The 14,107-nt window shown below is 45.5% G+C and overlaps 1 protein-coding gene across 1 annotated transcript; it reads left to right on the plus strand.

Annotated features, from left to right (window-relative positions):
* The first annotated feature begins 12,553 nt into the window (after positions 1-12,553).
* Positions 12,554-13,516, plus strand: LOC127038200 (olfactory receptor 51G2-like). The gene has a single exon (XM_050930739.1). It carries the CDS (start codon positions 12,578-12,580, stop codon positions 13,514-13,516), a length of 939 nt encoding a protein of 312 aa, XP_050786696.1. The 5' UTR covers positions 12,554-12,577.
* Positions 13,517-14,107: the final 591 nt, after the last annotated feature.

Below are 14,107 nucleotides of genomic sequence, written 5' to 3' on the forward strand. Positions count from 1 at the left end.
CTACACAGTGCTGTCTATTCATTTTATTGGCTACCCTTACTGCTAGTTGTCACCCTCTGGTAAACTTTACTAGGCAGGGAAGAGGGATGTCTAGCTTCTTTGTTCTATGGGTTGGATTACTCTGTGATACATCAGTAGCTGACGTAGATGGTTGTTTCTTAGGGATGCTATCTTCCAGATAGCCAAGAGAATGGACCATAACCAATTTCTCCAATATTGTCTTGTCAGGATGTACTATTGGTACCCAGACCCTGAACAAGATGGTTTTGAATAACATGTGCCTCACTTAGGATGCAGTGTCACTAATCCAAATTATGACTGGTACTACCAGGGAATTGGTTTACCCAATTTGTACTTACTATGTCACATATATATTTTTTACCACTTTGTTTTTAACTTGAGTTCATGTTCTTGGCTGTTATTCTTTTGAGGATTTTTATCTTTGTGTTGGTTAAACAGTTTAGCAATGTTATGCACATTGTAAATGATGTACAGCAAGAATATAATACAGCAATAATACAGTTGTTTTTACATGGTAGACAAGTTTTAGTAAACTAATGGTGAGTTTTAGCTGATTGCCAACTCAGTTGTCCATATATGGTAAGTTGAGGTATATTTGACCAGTCTCTTCTTTATAAAGCACTTCATTTTCCTTTTCTTGCTGCTTGAGGGTTCCTTCACTATATACTGATATCTTCTGGTGTTTTTGTGGTGTGATATCTTTTAGTGTCTTTGGTGTAGGATTTCATTGCATGTTTCTTCCCTACTATATTTTTTAAGTTCATATGGACCTCTTTTGCTAGCAACCCAGAACATCCATACATACAGGGGTGTTTTAGGGAGGGGTTATGGGGATTCCCTAACACATAGTTTTCTGCCATGTTAGATCGTGAGTCCTACAGAGGGCAGCTCACTTCCTTATCAGATCAGTGGTTGGGGGTTGTCAGTGTTGACAGATGTTCTGCTGCTTGTGTGTGTTCTCCCTGTGTGCTGTCGTAGCTCTGCGCAGACAGAGGTCACAGCAGACCTCGAGTGAACCACCCAATAAATCCACAGGGTAGGTTTTCAGCAAAGGCACTTAGCCAGGTTTATTGCCAACGAAGCACGGTGCTAATGGTTACAGGAACATTCACACATGTATGCCCAGGACAATGGACTGGCTCAGTGAATGGCAGGACTTTCCATTCTCCCCTGGGACAGATAAACATATTGCCTCTGAGATACATCTTTATACACAGATACAAACAAGTTATGTATTGCCCCTGACTTATGAGAGTGCCAGCTTCTAACGTTTTAGGGTGCCATCCATTGACATGTCCAAGGGCTGCCCGTTACCTTGTACATGTTGGTTTCATCAAAACCTCTCTATCCATCATGCTGTTGTTACTGTCCTTCTCCTTAAGAAGCATCATCATCTTCCTGATATCTTTGCCAAGTGGTATTAATAGCACTGAGCGACCGCACGGGGTACTGATAAATGTTGCAGATTGTGAGGCACTTGGATGCTACAGTAATTGGAGCCATAGTTAAGTGACTTAGAGAGATTTCAGCTCATAATGACGATTTGTGGCACTGAGTGGAGAACCTGGACTCTTTCCAACATCCCTTGGTGATGCGGCCTGTCATTAGCACAATCCCCTTTGACGAGGGAGTTCTGGGCCCCTCCTGCAGCTCGGCAGTAAGAGGGGTAATCAGGATGTGCTTTCAGAGAGCGAAAGATCTGGAGATTGTTGCCTGGCCGAACAGAGCCCTGCTGGGCTGCCCCTCAGTCTGATCCTGACCCCCACCCGCTCCATGAGCACTAAGACCTGTTCTAGCACTGGAGATAGACCTCACACCCTGCATCCAAATTTCCAACATCACCAAGTTGGATCAGGGGAGTTGGTTGTTTGAGTCCAATAGGGAGCTAGCAGCAGGCACTTGTAGCTTCGTTTGGGTTACGGCCCTTTCTGTTAAGAACGTGCATGACCTTGCTTACTCGGCATGTACATGTCTCCTGCCTGCTCATAAGCAGGAGCCCTCTGACCCGTGCCCCAGGAATCAGTGACTCTGCCAGCCTGCCACTGTTATCTGTGGCTGGCTGTGGTGTAACCCTGTTCCTTACAACAGGAGGCTCTGTAGCCCAGTGCAGAGGGAAACAGCGTCTCTGCCACTGATGCACTGTGTGACCAGAAATGGTCACTAATTTACCCTCAGTACCTTTATTTGTGTGTTCTTTGCTTGAGATGCTGCCAGCAGCACCGTCTTTGGGGATTTTATTGGGAGTTTTGAATTATTTCATGTCTTTCTGAAAGCCCCAATTCTGGAATCAAGACACTGCATGGGAATCTCAATTTTCAGTTTTGTTTTAAAAGTTTATTTTTAAAAAGTAAGTTGCAGAAAATCTTGAAAATCTGAAGCAGGTGCACCCCAAAGGCTCAGAAAACAAAGGCACGTGAAAACAAACTCCACGGTTGTATATTTTTATATCTCAATATTTTAACACAATCTTATGATTTTTGGGGATGTGAATCATAATTTTTAAATGGGGCTTGGCGATACTGCGTATTTAGTTGAAACGATATGAAGAGCAAGTTGCAGCAATTTTTAAAGTATCTCATAAGCAGGAAGACTGCCAAACAATCAGTGGGGCCACTGGCTGATTGAGGTGCTAAATGAGTATGCAAGGAAGATGAGGCTGCTGCGTAGAGGCTAAAGGAACTCTTTGCATTGGTCTTCACTGCAGAGGATGTGAGGCAGATTCCCCCACCTGAGCCACTCTTTTTAGGTGACAAATCTGAGGAACTGTCTGACACAGAGGTGTGAATAGAGGAGGCTGTGATGTTTCATCCCATATTCATCACAGTGATATTATTATGACATGATTATGGGGGCCATTGCTGGCACATGATGGCATATATCACATTGCCTATCTTGAAGGACAATCCCTCACTCTCACAGACCTTGGGAGACAGGTCAGTCCTCACTTACAGACACACCCCAAACCTGAAGCAAATACTCAACAGCAATGACACACCACACAACAGAAACAGTAACTCAAGAGCCAAACTCTGCAACAAACCCTGGTGCCAAATATGTCTGTATATGTGTTCCAGTGACACCGTCATAGGATTTAACCACATCAGCCACACCATGAGGGGGTAGGTCACTTGCACATCTACCAATGTGATATATGCCATCATGTGCCAGAAATGCCCCTCTGCCATGTACGTTAGCCAAACTGGACAGTCTCTATGCAAAAGAATGAATGGACACAAATCTGGCATCCGGAATTATAACATTCAAAAAAAGTAGGAGAACACTTCAAAATCTCTGGTTACTCAATAACAGACTTAAAAGTGGGAATGCTCCAACAAAAAAACTTCTAAAAACATACTCCAACAAGAAACTGCAGAAATGGATTGATTTCCAAACTGGGCACCATCAAATTAGGCCTGAATAGAGGGGGAGTGGATGGGTCACTACAGAAACTAAATCAATGTGTTAGTCTCGAAGGTGCCACAAGTACTCCTAGTTGTTTTTACAAAAACTAATTTCCCCTTGCTAAATATTTACCACTTCTTTTCAAGTGTTTCAAATGAGCCCCCTTGTTTACATTGGCCTCCTTAACTTTACAAAGTGATTTCCACTCCTTCTTGTCAACTGTTGAGAATAGTCTGTCCCTGCCTGCAGGTATATGGGATCTTGGGGAGCAATTATCACACAGGTGGGGTGCCAATTAATTTCTTTATTAAAGGAAAAAGGAAGTGGTGGGAATTTAACAATGAAATGCGATGGGATGGGGTGTATAAGGTGTTTACAATAGACAATGATTGGGCGGGTTCTTCTTATTGAACAGTGTAGGGAGTTTTAACAGTGGGGTACAGTAAGTGGGGTTCAGCACAATGGGATACAGTACAGTCAATAAGCAACTTAACTTTATATAGGAACAACTCTAGATACAGTGTGGAATGCAAAAAGTACCCAAAAGAAAATGCAAAATAAAATGGTAGCTTCTATATAAAAATGGTATACTAAGTATATTAGAAAAATGGAGGCAACTAATGGGGTGTTATAACCACAAGTAAAATGTGAGTCACGGTGCAATAGTACAGTACGAGTGATAAGAGAAATTATGCAATGTAGAAAATTTCTGATTTAAGTTGTGAGGCTGTGATAGCAAGAGTGTACCTAAAAGCTGGGTCAAGAAACAGGAGTGGGGAGGGGAGTGAGTGATTAGTGGTATCTGACGAGAGGAGAGTGCAGCTGCAGCAGCGAGAGACTCCGAAGCCCAGAGCAGCAGTCTTCAGGGGCCTGCGGGCTGGAGGCGCGGGAGACAAGAGCAGCTGGAGCGCACTGAAGGGGAGTCTGGGAGCAGCAAGAGGGGAGGGCGCTGAACGTGCAAGCGATGAGAAGGCACGTGGAGAAGGGGCAGAGGCTGAGGGAAGAAACAGGCTGCAGCAGCGGAGAGCACTTCAGGGACGTTGCGGAGCAGCAGGGTGAAGACAAACGGAGCAGTGTGATGTGATCTTCGGTAGGGAAGGGGCAGCGGAGGAGCGGGAGCACGAACACAGGGGATACAGGGAGAGGCAGCAGAGAGGTGTAAGGAAGGGCTAGAGGGACACCCCCCAAAAAAGGAAAGAAGTGGCAAAGGGTTTGGGAAGATACATGGGGGGAGGGGGAGCAGCAAGGGGTTACAACAGGGAGACACGGAGAAGTACACAGAGGGGGAGATTGGAACGGGGGAAAAACAGACACGGGAAAGTTCAGGGAGAGGTTGGGACAGCGGGAAGACGAATTCAAGCAGTAAAAACTTTATCTATCCTCTAATTTAATCAAACTTATATAAATTACAAGCAGCTTATACAAAGTAATAAAACCGATACAGAATACAACCAGGCAACGGCTTTTTAAAATCTATCTTAATCAACGACTAGGCAAAACAACAAATATCACAATTCTAAGCAAACTATAACAAGCAACTATACAGAGTAACAAAACAGCAAACTATAACAAGGCAGGTGAAACTTACAAGCTCTACAATCTTAGCAAACTATGACTTATTAAACTAAAAAGCAAAACCTACGGTGCACCTTATGCTATGGGGAAGTTACAGAGGGCAGAGTGGTATGTGCCCAGGATACAGCTCCCAAGGCAGCCCCCAAGGAAGCCAAGGGATGGTGGCTGCAGCCGTGGATACAGCTGAAAGCAGGGAGCAGAGTTTAGCAGGCACAAGCTTATTTTTAGCAGCAAAGCTCCGCAGAGTTTAAGAGAGGTTTTAAGGCACAGACCAAGGTTTAGCTTGAGTCTGTGTGCTGGGGAAACAGAGCCAGCAGCTAAAGTAATAAAATAAAAGTAGGGAAAGTTTCACAGAGGGATTCTTACCAGTCCCCAAGGCAGCAGCAAAGGCAGAAGCAGCAGCAACATCAGAAGAAGCAAGGAGGGCTCCGCACGGTCTCGATAATCAGGAGATCTCTTAGGCAGCAATTCGTTCTTCGTGGGAGGGGTTAAAAAGCGGGGGTATGCTTAAAAATAAAACAAGAGCGGAGAAAGGACCCCCCAAAACCCCTGGCTGATCAGACCAGGCAGCAATGCAGGAACCTTTCTGATGTTTGTTTCAAAAATGTCTGTTTTTAAAGGCAAACTTAGGCAGTGTCCCGCCAGTAATCCTGATAGGCTCCCTCTGTCACAGGAGAGGAGGCACAGGGAAAAACTGCAGGTGAGCACAGAGACATGCCTGGGCAGAGTCCTGTGCAATAGGTGACTCAAAAGCACATGAGGCCTATGACTCATGTCAAGGATCTTAAAAACACAATAGGTCTTGCAGCTCTGGACATTGCCTGCCCTACACCAAGCCCAGGTTCAACAAGGTGATAACAGGACTAACCCTTTGAACAGGGCAGTGGTCCGACTTAGCATGCAGCACAAGTGGCCATCCCTTTGAGAAGGGCAATGGCTCTTGGTAAACAACTTAAGGGGCCTTCCCTTTGAGAAGGGCAGTGGCCCTGGTAAACAACTTAACAGCCAGGGAAGGGCGGCCACAGGAGGAGAACAAAAACAAAATGGAGTATGGGGACAGCTGTAAGAAACAAAATGGAATAGGGGGATAGCTGTAACAGACATAGTCCACCTCCACCTGAATTGAATTTGCTCATTAACATTGATTCCTCGCACCCACTTGGCAAGGCAACTCCCATCTTTTCATGTGCTGTGTATTTATACCTCCCTAATGTATGCTCCACTCCATGCATCGGATGAAGTGCGTTTTAGCCCACAAAAGCTTATGCCCAAATGCTGTGTATTTGGTTGTTGTGGTAATAGAATCTTGTGTTGCTATGAACAACTGAGTTAGACTTTTAGGGGATAGCTCAGCCAGTTTTGGCTGGCTGGCTGTTAGTTCTGTGAGTGGCAATAAAATGGCTGCTTCAAGGTTTACAGCTCTCTGTGTCTCCAGTGATTTCTTCCTAAAAGTGTTGCCCCCAAGGATACAACACAAAATAAGTATGTTAGTCTCTAAAGTGCCACAAGGACTCCTCGTTGTTATTGCTCATACAGACTAACACGGATTCCGCTCCAAAACTTTTCCATAGACACCTCACAAGACATGTTTGTACAAGATCTATTATAACGGTGTCATAATGATACCACTATGATGAATATGGGAGGCAATGTCTCAACCACTTCCTCAGCTGCCCTGGAACCTGCAAGGCAAATATGAAAAGCTGAGGTCCTTTGGGAAGAGACAAGCTTTTCTGGGAGTGGCTCGGGGTCTCATGAGAGGAGGCTCAGTGTGACTGGGGTGGCTCCAGCCAGCCCGGGGCTCCTCCAACCAGGCTCAGGGCTCTAGCCAAAGTTGCTGTGGGGGCTCTTGGCTTCTCCAGGGGGCTCACCACTCTGGCTGGGGGCGGGGAAGAAGGGCAGAAGGAGAAGCTCTGGCGGGCTAGCCTCTTCAAAAGTGGGCTCCACCCACTGCCCATTTTGGAAACAATTAGGAAAGGGATAGATAATGAGAGTGAAATAGATGCCTCTATATAAATGCATGGTATGCCAGCACCTTGAAAGCTCTGTGCAGGTCTGGTTGCCCCATCTCCAAAACGATATATTAGAATTAGAAAAAGTACAGAGAAGGGTGACAAAAACGTTTAGGGGTATGGAATAGCTTCCATTGGATGAGAGATTACAAATACTGGGACTTTTCAGCTTGGAAAAGAGATGACTAAGTGGCAATATGATAGAGGTCTATAAAAGGCATAACACAACAACTGGGATTACCTGTGAAATTAATATACATCCGGTTTAAAATGAACAAAAGGCCGCATTTCTTCACACAGTGCGCAATGCAAAGTCAGCCTGAGGAACTCATTGCCAGGGGATGTTGCGAAGGCCAGAAGTATGACTGAGTCCAAAAGAAGAACTAGTTAAATTCACAGAGGAGAGGTTCATTAGTGGCTGTAAGACAAGATGGTCAGGGACACAACCCCATGCTCCGGATGTGTCTAAGTCTCTGACTGTCAGAAGATGGGAGTAGATAAGGGAGGATGGATCACTCAATAATTGCCCCCTTCTCTTCTTTCCCTCTGAAATACCTGAACTGTCCACAGTCAGAAAACAGGGCACTGGGCTAGATGGACCAAACCTTTTCCAGAGTTCCCTCTGTTATAGAGCTCAGCTAGCCACCCTAGCAGACTTCCGTGCTAGGTTGCCCATACGTCATATTTTGGCAGGGACAATCCCTTTTTTAAGCCCTGTACCAGCGAATTCAACTTTTTTTTTCCCCAAAAGGAGGCATTTCTATTGTTTGCTCCTGCAGACTTGATCAGCTGGCAACAGCAAACAGGACAAATGCCCACTTCTATCATAAAAGTGGGGAAGTGGGGAGCGGAGGAACGTTTGGGGCAGGCGAGTGGAGATGCCAGCCCCAAGCCGGAGGTGAGGTAGAACTGGGAGGCAGGAGGCAGTGTTGCAGCAACAGCTGACAATTTCCTGAAACCTGAGGGGGCCCCTACTGGGTTTCAGTGATGGGCGATAGCTTTGCACAGAGTTGGGGGGACTAGGGTGAGAAACTGTGTGTCTCCTGTTTTCTCTTTGGGAAATATGGTCACCCTAAAGGTGCTCAGTGTGGGAGGTTGATGGGGAGCTTGTGCAGCCACCAAGGGGTGTGGTCCTGTAGCACTAGAGACAGAGTTTCATGGTTTGACCTAGAGTTTCATGGTTTGTGTAGGAAAATAGGGTGCCTCCCCTCCACGATTTTGACCCAATGACGCTGCCCAGCTGCAACTGCCTGAATCGCCAAGAGAAATTGGAGGGGTTTCATCTTCCTCATAACATAAATGAAGGTTGCACTGACAGAGTCTATGGCTGGACTTGGGGCATAGAAATGTCGAAACATCTGAACCAGTCTAGGGCTGAGGTATTGTGCCCATCAGGTACTCTAATCTGCCCATGTCTGTGCAGTCCCCTCCACCCTGTACAATTCACACATCCGCAGATCCTGCAGTCAGTGGCTACTGTGACAGGCCCTGGTAGCACATCTCTGATGAACCTGTGCTAGCAGGGAGCTGGAGAGCATCCCAGAGCAGTTGTGGAGGCCCAGAGATTGTGGATGGGGGGACCTAGCTACCAGTGGACCACTGAGATCTGTGCTTAACTTTGGGGAGCCCTGAATCCTGGGTCCCCTTTTTCATTCCTCAGGGAGAAGGGAACGGACCTGCCCTCCTGGAACGATTCAAGGGAAATTTCCAGGTACAGAGCATTGTGGAATATCCCTTCCCTGGCCTGCACCCTGGTTTAGTAATACAGGAAAGGGGGCTGCTGGGGAGAAATATGCTACTATATTATTATAATTCTATTTTATTTTGTTTTATTTCAGCAAGATCACAGCTGTGACAGGTTTATTGTTACCCTTCGGACATCTCCAAGATAACCAGGTGACTAATCGAAATCATATGAACAGTGATGACAAGCCTGGATTCCAGGAAAAAAGCCTGCAGCAGGGCTTTAGCTGCAGTCCAGGTGGGTAGGATCACTGCACATCACCTGTGATTTGTCTTTCTGCAGTTTGCCTTTGGCCACGATGGGGGTTAAAGCTGGTACACACTAAGCCAAGCAGCTGAAGTTCCCTGATGGCTAAGTGGCCCCCAAGGGAATGTGCAGGCATGCTTCATAAACACAGTTGTCTTCCTATCTGCACAGATACTGCCTGCTACCTCTCCGATGACTCCTTTTCCTTTAAGCTGAAGACCTCTGGTGTTAGCAGCTCCTCGTCTAGCAGGGATTGGGTATGTTGGGAGGTTTCCCTGTTTTTAAAACATGAAGTGAAGGTGAAAGGCTGCAAACTGTTTCCATTTGCAGATGTTCTGTGCAGCAGCAGCAGGAAACTCAGCTGGTCTGTTGGTGTGATATAGAGACAGGGGCTGGAGGGCAGGAGCCCTTCGTCACTTGGCAATCCCTCCCCTACACCTCCTCGCAAACCAAGGTGATTTATTCAAGCTACACAGAAATCTGACATTCAAAATGAGTTCAGAGCATTAAAACTCCAGTACCCTGAGCTGGATTTGTCAAGTTGTTCCATTTCTAGAGAAGCAGTGTGTTCTGGGCCTGATCCTGAAACCCCACGGAATATTAGTGACCAGTTCACAAATTACCTCATGTTTATTTGTTCCAGGAAATGTAATCAGTAAATGCATATAAAATTATTTTATTCTCTAGTTCCATTGTGAAGGCAGGAATTCAGATCTGCACTGCTCTGTGGTAACAGGTCCGATAGGGCATATTTCTGTTTCCTGACTGGCTGACGGCTCCAGCATTTCTGCCTTGTATATACCCCTAAGAGTTACAGGGCTACTTACATCTCTGCCCATACTCTGGTCTCCAAGTGCCAGATGTCAGGCATAATAGCTTTCCCTCTCATTGAGTGAAATCCCAGGATCCTCCTACCCTCAGACTGCGACATTCTCTACCGCACACTGTGGGTTGAATGTTTTTTCCCTGCAGGTCCAAGTGGGTTAGGCACATGTGTTTCTTCCCTTTGTGAGCATGTGACTAGTGACAAGCGACCAGCCAGCCTCCATGAACCCAGATACTGTTTAATTTGAACACTAGGAATAAAGCATAACAGGAGAGAATAAGATAATTTTAAAACAATAGCCTGTACATGTCTCTGAGCCCAAACCCTCTCACTCTGACCGGGACCCAGGCAGGCTGAGGGCCTTCAGACATCCCCAGCGGCGTCTGTGCCTGTCGGTATGAAGACATTCTCAGCAACAGATTCCACACCTCTGCACAGACTCCCAGTATTGGCAAAACAAGCTGTGTAAAGTGTCTGGAGCCCACAAATAGGCTCTTCCCAGCTTGTAGCTACAGAGTGATCTTTCAGCTTCCCTGAAGAGCTTACTGACAGATGATTTTTCTTCAGCTGTTGCTTCTCTTTCTGCTTCTTTTCCAGCATCCTGTTACTAAACTAACAGGAACCATCCTGGCTTCATCCAGTACAGCCATAACAGAAACAGTCAACACAATGTAGCTATAAAGCTACCATCCTAACAACTGGGTTTAACACACACATTCATGATGACAGCTCAGCTCCATGTCTGATACAATGCTGTTCCCAGGTGCTACAGATTTTATGAATACAGGACAAAGACAGTCAGAGAGAGAGCAATAGGTGACTCTCCTGTGGGAAATGAAGTTCCATTTCCATGAATACTCCTGCATTTGACTTTGAAATCTACTAACTGCAAACCCTCATCGTGCCTGAGTAACAGGTGCTGGAGTTACTATGTACTAGAGAGTGAGAGTTCAGGGAATGAATATTTTCTATACTGATCCCAATGGCTGTTACCGCTCCGGATACAGTCTGCAGTCTGACAGAGCGGAACCTGAGGAGAACCAGTCAGCTATTAACCCAGGGACAGAGGAGCTACTAGACTTTTGTTTGTTGGCAATCAACTGAATGAGGGCTGGGACGCTGCAATCTGCTCAGGTTCTGAAGAAATCCCGATGACAGACGTTACATTTTAAGTCCCACTCTAACCCAAAAAATCATTTCTGAAAGCGGATCAGAGGGAAAAGAATGGACTGACATGAGTATGCTAAAGTACAGATGTGTAAATGTTATACCAAAACTTTTCATTGTAATACAGATATTACAAACCAAACATTCATGATATGCCTGTATTCTGAAAGTCAGAAGCAGTGGTAACTGTACTGCTTAATGATATTTGCTTTAGACAGTATTTCAGTAGTACTCCACATATTCTTGGCAAGAGGTTTGAGCTCTAAACTCTTTGTTCAGTGAACAGCTGTATGATACTGTCTCCTGGGAAATGACCAGAAGCTCTTTCTAACACTTACATTTGGGGTCATGAATGTTATCCCTCTGCAATACCTGGGCAAGTCTTTTGAAAAGGTCATGAGATAACAGAACCGTTTGTCTGTGTTTCAGCAAAGAGTCAAGCTGAGGTGCAGAAAAGGGAAGTGTTACATTGGTTGTATATAATTTTCATTAATCACCTCTTACATGCACATGGCTGAAATAACTTGCACGCTGAAGTGGATATTAGTGCAAACCTGGTTTTCCACTCTTCACCCATGTGTGATGCCAACCCCTCCAGCACCCAACTGAAGTAACTGTCTGTGTCATCTTGTAACTTTGCAGATATTTAGGGACCCTTGCCTGGTGAGAGGATTCAGGACCTGTGAGAATGAAGAGAAGCTTGTATGGTGAATGGACTGTCTGGATTCGGTCAACATTGTTGAGGCAAAGCATTTCAGCTCTTCTTGGAGGGACTCTTGGGGGTCAAAGTGTATCACCTGGTGCATTTGATAAGGGAAAGCTAAGAGAGCCCTGTTCTGAAGCAATTATCCCATGTAAATCTGGAGTGATGCCATTAAGACAATCTTGAATTCAGAATCAGGCCCTAAGAATTTATCACATGTTCTGGAAAGAGGCAGACACATTGATAAATAGCTTCAATCCAGGACAGATAAATACAATGACCAATATCACCATGCACTTGCACACATGCCATCATACAATGAGCCAGAAAGAGCGTGTGTGGGAAGGTCACAGCTGTAAAATCACATAGTGCACAATAGGTTGTGGAATTCGCAGCTCAAGATATCTATGGGACCAAGAGCTTAGCAGGCTTCAAAGAGGGATGGGATGTTTATATGGATAAAAAAAAATCCCATTCAGGTTGTTAGGATCTCTTTTAAAAAGTTTTGGAAGGGCTCTAAACCTTCCTGATTTACACCACCAAATATGTCTTAGTAGTGGGTGTCAGGGAAACTTTCCCTGGGAGCAGGGTGTCTCATCGCTGCCTATTGCAAGACTTGTTCCACTTTCCTCTGAAGAATCTAAGGAATGGCCACTAAATGCTGAGCTGAATGGAGCAGATGTCTGATCCAGTCTGGCAGTGCCTATCTTCCTGGTGGTGGTGAAAATCCAAGACTATGTAGTTGCTCATTTTCCTTGAGATCCTGGGAGCCTCTAGACTTGCATTGAGAGCAGAAAGATGTCTCCTTAATTATCATCTAGTCTCCTGTTATTTCTTCTTTCAGAAACTAAAGTTCAAAACTCCCTGTGCCTGCCCAGGACATGATGTCAGCTCTCAATGACACCAAATTCAACTCTGCAGTGTTCCTTCTCACTGGGATACCAGGGCAGGAAGACGTCCATCTCTGGATTTCTATCCCCTTCTGTTTAATGTATGTTATTTCGATAATAGGAAATTCAGTCATTCTGTTCCTTATAAAAACAGATCCAACCCTCCATGAGCCCATGTACATTTTCCTTTCCATGTTGGCCGTCACAGACCTTGGCTTATTGATAGCCACCATGCCGACGATATTGGGCATATACTTGTTTAACTCTAGGGAAATCAGCTTTAATGCCTGTTTTACCCAGTTGTTCTTTATTCAGTCGCTTCAGTGCATTGAATCTTCCATACTCTTGTTGATGGCCTTTGACCGCTTCATCGCCATCTGTAACCCACTGAGATATGCTTCCATCTTAACCCTGCCGAGAATAGCCAAGATGGGACTGGTGTGTGTGCTAAGAGGAATAACCACAATATTCCCTCTCCCCCTTCTCCTGAAACGGTTCCAATACTGTGGAGACAATGTCTTCTCCCATTCCTACTGTGCACACCAGGAAGTCATGAAGTTGGCTTGTTCAGACAACAAATTCAACAACCTCTATGGCTTGTATCTTTCATTCTTAATTATGGGGTTGGATTCACTGCTCATCTTCCTCTCGTATGTGATGATCCTCAAAACAGTGCTGAGTGTTGTGTCGCAGACAAAGTGTCTTCGGGCCCTGAACACCTGTGTCTCCCACCTCTGTGTCGTCCTGCTTTTCTACACTTCAGAGATTGCTTTGTCTGTGATACACAGATTTGGGAACAGCTCGACTCATGTGCTTCAGATTCTCCTGGGGTATGTCTACCTTCTGGTCCCGCCCCTTATGAACCCAGTTGTGTACAGCATGAAAAGCAAACAGCTTAGATTGAGGATAATCAGATTGTTCATCAAGTGAAGGGTCAGTTTATCACCCAGTTCCAGCATTGATGACACAGGAGACGAAAAACCCAGGACACAGACACTGATTCCATCCTGGACCCTTACATCTGAGTTAAGATGAGCTACTCATCTCCTCTCTATAGAAAGAGGTTGAGATGGGGTCTAAGGCTTCGAGGAATGAAATGAGACTGTCCCCACCTGCTGGTGAGTGAGGACAGCACACAGGGGGAAGGAGACCAAGGCAGGCAGCAGCATTTACAAAATGACTGTGTTTGTGGAAAGCCAGGGGATCGTTGGGATATTGGGCCATAAAGAGCCATATTTGTAGCTCCTCCGACCTCAGAATTCCTCTTGATACAGTCAATAAAGAGAAGGGACGTGGATGTTGTTTCCTCTTACACTTGCACTGCCCATGTCCTGTCTCTGGTTAAACACCCATAGGCCATGGGGAAATCTGCAGAGCTTTTCTGCAGTCTGAGTCCTGATTCACTGTGAGCGCTCTGGTTTGCTGTGTGATCTATGAGGGCTGCAGGAGCTGTGGACAGGGGATATTCAAGGTGCACGGACACACATCCTTCCCCTACACCCTCAGCCAGGTGATTATGAC

The sequence above is a fragment of the Gopherus flavomarginatus genome, chromosome 1, assembly GCF_025201925.1.
Source record: "Gopherus flavomarginatus isolate rGopFla2 chromosome 1, rGopFla2.mat.asm, whole genome shotgun sequence".
In the NCBI taxonomy this organism is placed as follows: domain Eukaryota; kingdom Metazoa; phylum Chordata; order Testudines; family Testudinidae; genus Gopherus; species Gopherus flavomarginatus.

Excerpts from the sequence above, each read along its gene's own strand:
- LOC127038200 (XM_050930739.1), top strand. The coding sequence starts at position 12,578 with ATGATGTCAGCTCTCAATGACACCAAATTCAACTCTGCAGTGTTCCTT.